Here is a 10,540-nt window from a genome sequence, read left to right on the forward strand (position 1 = left end):
CAGGCTGAGTGGAGGTCGCTCCCCCACGCAGGCAGGCTGAGTGGAGGTCGCTCCCCCACGCAGGCAGGCTGAGTGGAGGTCGCTCCCCCACGCAGACAGGCTGAGTGGAGGTCGCTCCCCCACGCAGACAGGCTGAGTGGAGGCCGCTCCCCCACGCAGACTGGCTGAGTGGAGGTCGCTCCCCCACGCAGACAGGCTGAGTGGAGGTCACCCGCTTCCCCCCCATGCAGACAGGCTTAGTGTTAACCACCCTGGCAGAGCTGAGGCTGAAACTCCAGCAGGTGATAGGACAGCCAACAGGATGGACGTGGGAGTGGGCAGGATATGGCTGAGGAGGTGCTGCACGCTGATCCGTTTTAGAGGAGAGGAGAGTGGATCATGTACACGGTGAGTAACGCCATGTCTGCCCACACACTTATCGTCACCTTATGACAAAGTACAAAATACTCCCCAAGCAAGAGCGCTATCGTCCTAGATAACAACCTTACATTTGGGCTCTTTTTCTCTTTCCGATCGAGTGCATTTCACCCTAGGGGGCCATGCGCTTCTGTGTGCTGCGTCAAACTAACTGTTGATATAGCTGTGGCGAATGGCTAGGTGTCAGATTGAACTGACTGAATATCAGTGGGGTGCAGTGAGGCGCAACCAGCTGCTCTGCTTGCCTGTTGGTGACGATGCTGTTGCTGCCGCTCTCCCAGTCAGCGACGGGGTTGGCTCTGAGCAGCTTGTTCTTGCTGGTGTCCAGGGGGACCAGCAGGTAGACCAGGAGGCTGGCGTAGTGGATGGCCTGGCTGAACACCGTGCTCTCCTCGTTCTTCACCAGCTCCTGCTGCTTCTCCTTGCTGAGGCAGGGCCAGGCGCGCAGCTGCTCCGCCGCCAGGTCCATGGCCGTGCGCTCCGAGGCGCCGGGGGCCGCCGGGGGCAGGGGACCTTGTTCCTGAGGGGGGAGAAAGATATGGGGGTGTTCAGTGTCATTCTGCAAATGGGCCTAAAAAAGTGAGAGAAGAAAGACCATTGTATGGAACCTCTCATTCTCTTACCTTTAGCCTGGCACTGATGCCTAGTTTGTCTTCAGGGGCGGTGAGGTACAGGGTTCGGATCTGGTTCTGGACCTCGCTGTAGAACGTGGCCTCCCAGAACTGCTGATTGGTCCAAATGGAATGGTCCTGGACACAGGTGTATGCAAACTGGCTCACTCCAGCTGGCAGTTTCTGCAGACACGAGGGAATGTTTTGACAGTAAGAGGCGGAGGAGTACACGTTTTCAACAGCTTACACTGAAGCTCTGACCAGACAAACGTTCAGACGTGCTGACTGTCTGCTTTTGACTGAACGTACAAGAGAGCAGTTTGGGCTCAACGTCTCACAACTCGTGAAACTAACTGGGCTGTGGGGAGCATAGCTTGTAAAGACAACCATTAAAACCTGGGTGGAAATAGGAAAATAATCCAAAGCTGCCAAAAGTTTCAAGCACAATCAATCATTTCTCGTGGGCCGTAAGTTTTCAACACATACAACACCAAACCAAGAACGTCAGGCTCCCGCTTTCTCTCTGGATGAGTACTGAAAACAGGGCCCTGCTGTTTTTCCACGGTATGAAGAGTGAAAAAAATGCTAATAATACCTGTTTGCACACAGCACCTAGAGGGAACATGCAACTCTGCTAAAGCCATGAAGACTGTTCCTATGTCCTGATATAAACACATGAATGTTGGGCAACAGCTATAGCATCAACTAGACCCAAACCCAAGAACACCACTGTCAACACCACTGCCAACACCACTGCCAACACCACTGCCAACACCACTGCCAACACCACTGCCAACACCACTGCCAACACTGTTTATAAATGAACATCCTTACCCCCCCCACCTCTATGTTCCCCTCCTCCCCCCTGGCCGAGTCTGACGGCCATGTGTCTTTCGTGAGCGACGCTCAAGCCTCTTATTAGATTATTTCTGATTTCGTTCCTCTGAGCCTGACACAATACAACACAGAGCTCATTATCGCTTTGGTTCTCCCTGAATGACCAGCGGCAGCGGCTACTGTAGTTACGAGGCAGCAGAACTAAAATAGCTACAGTCCCGGCACCCTGCTGAGGCTTACCCGAGGGCAGGGGTCCGAGCACAGAGCCCTGGAGGAGTGAGAGAGCAGTGAGCAGAAGTTCAAAGGTGAGACTGGGGCTGGAAGTGATTCTAGTGTACGATGGTCTGTGTATCTCATCTCTCCTCTCCAGAGAGGTTTGAAGGCCGTTGGAGGGCARCAGTAGACCGCCTGCTCTGCTTCCTCCCTGCTCAGGACAGCCCTACACCTTGAGTAGTATCCCTCTGATGTAAATGATAAATCCACTACTAAGCCTCCTGTCTAAACCACTGTCATAAAGACATAATTCACCTCCAAATGTACGCAGTCCGTCAGAGTGCAGCTTTATATCGTTAAGGAAGTAAGGAGGATGACGCCAATGTCAAAGCTCGTACGGAGAGTTTCATTTCCCCGGGAATGTTTTATACACATTACATCTTCACAGGAACACTGTGTCCTCCGCACTCAGCCATTTACAGGGAGAGCAGGGAGCTGGCCTAACAACCCTCTGTCGACAGAGACAAATCTGACACGGCCACAAGTGCTCTCAGGACAAACCGTGGCGCTAATAGACTTACAGATTACCTGATTGGATTAACGAGTCTAGACTAAATGCACAGAGGTCAGTGTTAAAGGATGGAAATGAATGAACCGTGGCCATTCATGGAACAGCGACCAATATGAAAAACAAGAACAGTAGACGCGTTAATGCAGCTGTTATTCTGGGACCTGCACCAGAGAACAATATTTACAATATTAGTCATCATGCTCTCATGTCATATGGTGTGTGGGTTTTGCAGCAGATTGAGTGGAGGCGTGTGTGTCCTCTCCTGTTAAACACACTGCCTGCTCAGTTGTCTGGAGGTCAGGTTGACCACGGCCGGTTGGCTCTCCCTGCTCTGATAACAGAGCAGGGTCTAGGCTGCAGTCAGAACCTACTAGACAGAGCAGAGGGACAAGATAAGACAGATGGAGGGATGGAGGTAGACGACCCTCAGAGGCACATATGAATGCTCCACTTGCCAAATGTAGAAAAGGAATGCAGGGCTAGAAGAGAGGGAAAAACAAGGAAAACACACAGAGCCAGACAGACAGACACAGAGAGAATGAAAGGGAGAGCGAGACAGCAGCGAGACAGACAGAGAGCGAGAGAGAGAAGAGGGGACAGATGAGAGCCGCGAAGAGCGAAGAGGGGACGGGACAGAATCGAGCCCCAGAGGAGCGACTGAATATAGACGCAAGACTGCAACAATGACGAGAGCGGACAGAGAGCAGCGAAGAGCTGGAGGAACATCTACATCAGAGAGCGATGACAGAGGGGGCCCAACAGAGCCGAATGGAGAGAAGATGAGCGACGACGGAGAGAGGAGGGGAAGGACAGAGCGAGGCGAGAGGGAGACAGAGGAGACGCGAGACGGGAGACAGATAGGAAGCGAGAGGGAACAGAGAGAGCGAGGAGACAGAAAGACGACGAGAGAGAAACTGAGGGAGGAACAGAGAGAGCTGTAAGAGGGAGACCAGACGAGAGCCGAGAGGGACCCAGGAGAACGATGAGGGGAGAAGGAGAGCGCGACCGACAGACGAGAGCAAGAGAAGAGAGAGGGAGACAGAAGAGAGCGAGAGGGGAGACAGAGAGAGCGAGAGGGAGACAGCAGAGGAAGCGAGAACCGAGAGACGAGAAGAAGAGAGGGAGCACAGAGAGAGCGAGAGGGCAGACGAGAGCGGAGAGCAGATGAGGGAAGACAGAGAGACCGCGAGACGAGATCCGGATGAGCAGGGGAGAGCGAGAGAGCGAGAGGGAGCGAGAGCGAGAGAGCGCCAGAGGGAGAACAGAGCAGAGAGAGGAGCAGACGAGACCGAGACAAGGTCAGCGAGAGCAGAGAGAGCGTGGACAAGAGCGAAGGACAGAAGAGAGCACAAATGGAGAAGAAGCGAACAGTGAGACGCACGCCAAGGAAAAGAACCAGAAGATGAGGAGCGACCAGAGAACATCCCACGAGAAGAAGATCACAGGAAAGCTACAAGTAGGAGAAGAGCAAGAGGAGACAGGCAGAGAGCGCAGAGGGGGAGACCAATGAGAGCGAAAGCAGCTAGACAGGAGAGCGAGGAAGGAGAGAACAAGAAGACCAGGCGAGCAGGCGAGAAGAAGGACAGATGAACGCCGAGAGGGAGAAGAACAGACAGAGCGATTGACCGGCGGAAAAGACCGACAGAGACCCACAGAGGGAGCAGAAGACAGAAGAGCGGAGAGGGAGAACAGCAGACAGCGAGCCAGGGTGAACGACAAGACACGAGACCGACAGACGCAGACGAGGGAGAAAAGACAGGAACACAGAGCAAAGAAGACAGACAGAGCAGTAAGAGACAGAGCGGAAGAGAGGAGAGACAAGAGAGACGAGGACGAGGAGGGAACCAGAGAGAAGGCAGGAGGGAAGAGCGACGCGACACAGAAAGCCAGAGAGGGAAGAGAGCAGAGCGAGAGGCTAGACGGATAGAGAGCGAAGAGGGAGACGAGAGACGACAGAGCGAGAGGGAGAAGACGAGAGGGCAGAAAGACGAGGACGATCAGAAGCGGAGAGGAGGATAACAGAACAACCGCATGAGAGGGAGAAAGACAGGACAGAGCGAGAGAGGAGAAAGTACACGACAGAGCGTGAAGGGACAGCAAAGACAACGACAGAGCGGAAGTAGGATAGAGAAGGCCAGACAGAGCTAGAGAGGGAGAAAAAGACCCGAGCATCGGGGAGAAAGGAAGACAGAGAAGAGGGAGAACACATACCAGACAGACGCGAAGGGGAGACAGACAGGACATGAGCACAGAAGAGCGAAAGTAGAGACCAGACCGACCAGAGACAGACAGAGCGAGAGGAGACAGATCACGCAGAGAACAGAAGACAGAGCGAGAGAGTCGAGACAGACAGATGAAGACAGACAGAGCCAAGAGAGCGGAGAAGAAACTACACAGACAAGGCGTGAGAGGGAGCAGACGCAGAGCACGACGGAAGACGAAGCACAGAGCGAAGAATCGAGACAAGCAGGACAGAGCGAGGAAGACATGACAGACAGAGACAAAGATGAGGGCGAGACACGGACAGACAAAGCCGAAGAGGAGAAGACGAAGACCAGAGAAGGGAACAGACAGCAAGTGCAACGAGAGGGAGACAGACAGACAGAGCGGGAGGGAGACACAGGACAGAGCCTGAGAGGGGACAGGACAGACAGAGCGAGAGGGAGACAGGACAGACAGCACCAGAGGGGAGACAGACAGACAGAGCGAGACGAGACAACAGAGCGGAGACAGCACCGCACATGAGCGAGACAGGACAGCCACAGAGCGAGACACAAGAACAGACAAGAGACGAAGGACAGGACAGGAAACAGAAAGAGCAGAAGGAACCAGAAACAGACAGAGAGACGCGAGACAGAAGACAGAGCACCCGAGCGAGACAGCAGAACAAGAGACATGGCAGATGCGGGGACCAGCAGATGCAAGAGAGGGAAACATACAGAGAGAGCGCAGATGACAAGACAGAGGGAGGCGAGAGAGCGGATAGAAAGACAGAAAGACGAGAAGCCGGACTGCAACACCAAAAAAAAGACGATGAACGAGAGACAGACCAGAAGGAGAGCGAGGAGGCCGAGAGACAGACAGGAGAGCCGAGCAGAATCTGGAGTGACGAACTGAAAGCAAGACTAGACAAACATGAACAAACCCCAAACGACGAGAGCGACGGTGACCAGGAGACGTCGGAACAAAGAAAACAGAGAACGAGAGCGCCAGACGCGACCGACACACAAAAGAAAAGAACGCACAGAAGAGCATACGGAGACAGAAACGGATAGAGGCAAGAGACAGCAGACGAGAGCGCAAGAGAAGAGCTGGAGCGATGCGCGCCACCAGAGATCAAGAGAGAAGAAAGCGACTGAGAGCAAGCAGAAGACAAGAGCGAGAGAAGCAAGAGACAGACAAGAGAAAGCGAATCGAGAGCAAGAGACAGACAGAAGACGCGAGAGAAGGAATGAAAGCGGAGGACGACAAGCGAGAGACGATAGAGCGAGAGAGACAGAGCTTGAGAAGAGGACAGAGCGATGAGAGACCAGAGCCGAGAGAGAACAGACGCGAAGCAGAGACAGAGCAAGAGAGAGAGACAAGAGCGAGAGAGACAGACAGAGAGCGAGAGAGAGAGGACAGAGCGAGAGAAAACGAGAGCGAGAGCCAGAATACAGCAAGGAGACAGGACCAACACGACCAACAACACAGACACACAGAAGACAGAGCAGACACACCAGAAGTCACAAGAGCCAGACACAGAGACCTGACAGAGAGGCCAGACACACAAGAGACTGAACAGCAGAGCCAGGCACCACAGAGACTAAGACATGAGCAGCCAGCAACACAGAGAACTTAGACAGAGAGCCAGGCACACAGAGAACTGACAGAGAGCCAGGCACACAGGGACTGACAGAGAGCCAGCACACAGAGACCTGACAAGAAGCTAAAAAACAGCCTAGGCCAGCACACAGACCTAGCACAGGAGCCAAGTCGCACACCAGCACTGACAGAGCCAGCACACAGACTGACGAGCCAGGCACAGACTCAGAGAGCCAGCGCACACAGACTGACGAGATGCAGGCCACACAGGGACTGACAGAGAGCCAGGCACAACGGATCTGCCACGAGGAGCCAGTCAGCACAGACTTGCCAGGCAGAGCCAGCACACAGAACCATAGCCAGAGGCCAGGCCAACGGACTGCCAGAGACTCAAGGCAAGGACGTCCAAGCAGACAGGCCATCGCACCACAGACTGCCAGAGAGCCAGGCCCACAGACTGCCATGAAGAGCCAGCGCACCACAGACTGCCAAGAGATGCCAGGACCCAACAGACTCTGCCAGAGAGCACAGGCCCACAGACTGCCAGAGAGCAGGCCATAAGAGGCCACAGACTCCAGGCCAGGCCAATTGCCACAAAGCACCCACAGACTGCCAGGAGCGCACGATGCCAGAGACCAGGCCCACCAGACTGCCGAGAGACCAAGGCCCACAGCAGACTGGCCAAGGAAGCAGGACCTAGAGCTCCAGGCGCAGTCCCACAAAGACTGACAGAAGGCCACAGACGCCGCAGCAGACACAGAGAGCCACAACAGACAGAAGAGCAGCACACAGAGAGCCAGAGCAAGAGACAGAGCCACGGCACACAGCCAAGAGCACCGGGCCAGGCACCACAGCCAGAAGGGCCGGCAACAGCCAGACAGACAGCCAAGCAAGAGAGACAGACACACAGCAAGAGAGACAGTGGACACAAGACAAACGCTACAACGACCAAATAGGAACGGCTGCCACAAGACTAGAAGAGAGGCAGAACCAGACTACCACAGCAACAGCAGAAGAGACTAAGACCTAGCCAGGCACCAACAGCAAACCAGAACACGAGAGCTAGCACAACAGCAGAGCAGGAGACAGACAGCAACAGACCAGAGCAGACAGATGACTACAGACAGAGAGCAGTAGCAGAGAGCCAGCCAACAGGTCAGAGACCAACACGACAGCCAGACGAAGAAGATTTAGCAGCGCCAAGAGCCCGCCACGACAGACGCAGAGCCAGACACACAGCACAGGAAAGACCACAGACAACAAGAAAGCCCAGACAGCCAGAACTAGAGCAGCACAGACCAACAGCCAGACGCTACAGAGAGGAACAGGAAGCCAGAACACACAGAAAGACCACACACAGATAGAGACATACACACAGCACAGGATACAGACAGAGAGCCAGACACACAGACAACAAGAGCCAGACACACATGAGCAGGACAGAGTCCAAGGAAAATGACAGATTTGAACCAGACAGCTAGAAGCAAGCACAGGAAGGACAGACTCAGACAGCAGACACTAGAGGCACAGAACACACGACCAGACCCAACAGCCAGCAACAAGAGCAGCCAGATACACACAGCCACAGACAAGAGCACAGTACACTGCATCCAAGCCACAGTCCAGAGATCACACAGATCCGCAGACAAGCGACAGCCTAGCAGCCGAAGACAGGAAGTCACCAAGAAGTCCGAGCGACACAACATCCGAGCGACAGACACACAGCCAGAAAGCTCAGACAAACAGCCAGACACAGGAGCAGCCAGACATGCGAGGCAGCTCCAGACCAGCCAGCGATGAGAGTGCAGAACCGACATGCACAGCAGAGAGAGGCTAGCCCACACATGCACACGAGACGAGAGGCTAGCCACATCAGACAGGGAGGCTAGCACGAGGAAAAGATTGAGCCTATGACCGACATGGCACTAAGGAGCCAGACACACAAGCCAGACTACGAAGGAGAGACCAGACACACAGCCAGAGAACAGAAGTCAAGAAACACAGCCAGCATCAAGACAGAGATCAGAGGCCAGACACACAGACATTCAGCACGGAGAAGCCAGACACACGCGCAGCAAGCCAGAGAGACAAACGAGGCCAGACAAAACATAGCGCCATGATCACTAGTAGGCAGCCAGTGAACAGCCAGAAGAGAGAAGCAGACCACACAGGACAGGAGAAGCCAGCACACAGACAGAGCCACACACACACACACACACGGACACCACACAACACAACACACGACACAGAAGAGGCAGACCAGTAAGGCAGCAGTCATCACACAAGAGCCAGGCACCACCATAAAGCGGGCAAGTACCTCACGTAGTAGTCCTAGCCAGCCGTCGATCAAGAGATCCGCACGCCACACAGAGATCACAGCACTAGCCACACGGCAGAGGATCCAGCCAGTCCAGACACACACGAGCGAGCAGACTACGACAGACACAAGAACCAGCAACAGCCCAGAAGTGCCAGCCAGCCTAGAGAGCAGAGCAAAGCCATCAACAAGCCAGAGAGCCAGCAAGCCAGCCAGCCAAGGCCAGAGATCCAGCCAAGCGAGCCAGCCAGCCAGCTGCGTATCCAGAGAGCCAGCCAGCCACACAGAGACCGCTCACGCAGGCAAAGAGAGCCAGAACCATAGAGAGCCAGCCATCTAGCACGAAGAGACCAAAGCCTAGCCACAAACGAAAAGAGGAGCCACGCCCAACCAGAGAGCAAGCCAAGCACACCGGGAGACCAGCCACCAGAGAAGCCAGCCAGCCAGAGAGCCAAGCAAGCCCAGAGAGCAAGCCAGCCAGAGCGCAGCCAGCCAGAAGAACCAGCACCGCACAAGAGCCAAAGCCAGCCAGAGAGCCAAACCGGCCAAGACAGAAAGCCCGAGCAAGACCACGCCAGCCAGCCAAGAGAGGCCAAGCCAGCACAACAGAGGAGCCAGAGAGCGCAGCACAGAACAACACCTGAGGCCAGACAGAGAGCCAGAAGCAGACAACATCAAGAACAAGAAACAGCCAGCCAGACACACAAGAGAGCCCGCCAGCCAGACAAACAGAGAAGCCAGACCGACAAGAAGAGAGCCAGACATAGCTCAAGGTCTGGCTAGGGGATCCCAGAAGGCTGGTTTATGACATGACTTGAAGGAAGAGGTGGTAACTCTTCAAAAATACAGTATTGCCCATAGAGCTAGATAGACAGTGAGAGAGACATATACAGAGTGATCGCTCAGGATGTGTTCATCAGCTCTAAAGGGAGGTATGATGTCTCACAGCTCTGCTGGTTGACCTGTATCTATCTGGACACTGGAGGGAAAGTGCCGTGTTTGATCCCTGGCCAGCCTTGGGCAACAAAATAGTTTGTCTGTTTTGGAGCAAATCACTTGGCGTCCATGGGCATAAAAATAGACATTTCTTTAGAAGTCCTTTGTGACAGACTCTGGGGGAAGAAAATATCCCGACTTGGACCAATCAATCTTTCTAGACTTATTCCCCATGAATCACTATTGTGTCATTAGAGTTATTTGCGTCCTGTAGCACTGAAGACGTCGCCATCCAAACAATGTATTTACACAAATGACCGAGTCAGACAAACAGAGACGACATGTTGAAAAGCGTGGAACAAACAAGTCCATTATGCCATAAGTATACATGCGGGATGTACTGTTAACATAAATGTTCTACAATGCAGAGTAAACAGAGACGAGTCCAGCTCTAGACGTCTCACAGGGACACAAAGGTCACGACATAAATCATCCGTTCTCCCCAGGACCAAACGTAAAACAACTTGACAGCGAAAACCTTCCAATCCCTCCACGCATAAACTGGGGCAGAAAGAATTGAAACAGTCCAACGGTTTTCTGTGTTGAGTCCAGAATCATCCAACTAGATTGTAACCTCAGAGAGCCAAGGGGTAGGCAGAGCTCTACTTTCACTCTACATTCAACTGCAACAATCAAAACATGAATAAAAATGTGAGTTTATTAAAGGGCACAATAACACTGACCCAAACAGTGCTGTAGTAAGAAGGGTTTTTATCAGAAGTAGTACATTTGCCGAGGAATTCAGAAACATTTATACAGAACAATACAACAACC

At 53.6% G+C, this 10,540-nt stretch overlaps 2 protein-coding genes across 2 annotated transcripts in view; one reads left to right on the forward strand and one right to left on the reverse strand.

Annotated features, from left to right (window-relative positions):
• The window catches only part of LOC112073555 (myotubularin-related protein 13), a 42,494-nt gene extending 40,006 nt beyond the window's left edge, over positions 1-2,488 (reverse strand). Inside the window, exons 1-4 of the mRNA XM_024140826.1 lie at positions 2,477-2,488; positions 2,106-2,133; positions 1,041-1,270; positions 570-937 (exon numbers count right to left, since the gene is read on the reverse strand). Of these exons, the coding sequence (XP_023996594.1) occupies positions 570-937; positions 1,041-1,270; positions 2,106-2,133; positions 2,477-2,488 (638 nt within the window). The remainder of the gene's footprint in view (positions 1-569; positions 938-1,040; positions 1,271-2,105; positions 2,134-2,476) is intronic.
• Positions 2,489-3,850: 1,362 nt separating this feature from the next.
• LOC139025133 (octapeptide-repeat protein T2-like) lies at positions 3,851-4,568 on the forward strand. Its single transcript, XM_070440191.1, has 2 exons — positions 3,851-4,105; positions 4,449-4,568. The coding sequence occupies exons 1-2, from the start codon at positions 3,851-3,853 to the stop codon at positions 4,566-4,568; spliced, it is 375 nt and encodes a 124-aa protein (XP_070296292.1).
• The last annotated feature ends 5,972 nt before the right edge of the window (positions 4,569-10,540 follow it).

Source organism: Salvelinus sp. IW2-2015, unplaced genomic scaffold (genome assembly GCF_002910315.2).
Source record: "Salvelinus sp. IW2-2015 unplaced genomic scaffold, ASM291031v2 Un_scaffold2291, whole genome shotgun sequence".
Classification (NCBI taxonomy): Eukaryota; Metazoa; Chordata; class Actinopteri; order Salmoniformes; family Salmonidae; genus Salvelinus; species Salvelinus sp. IW2-2015.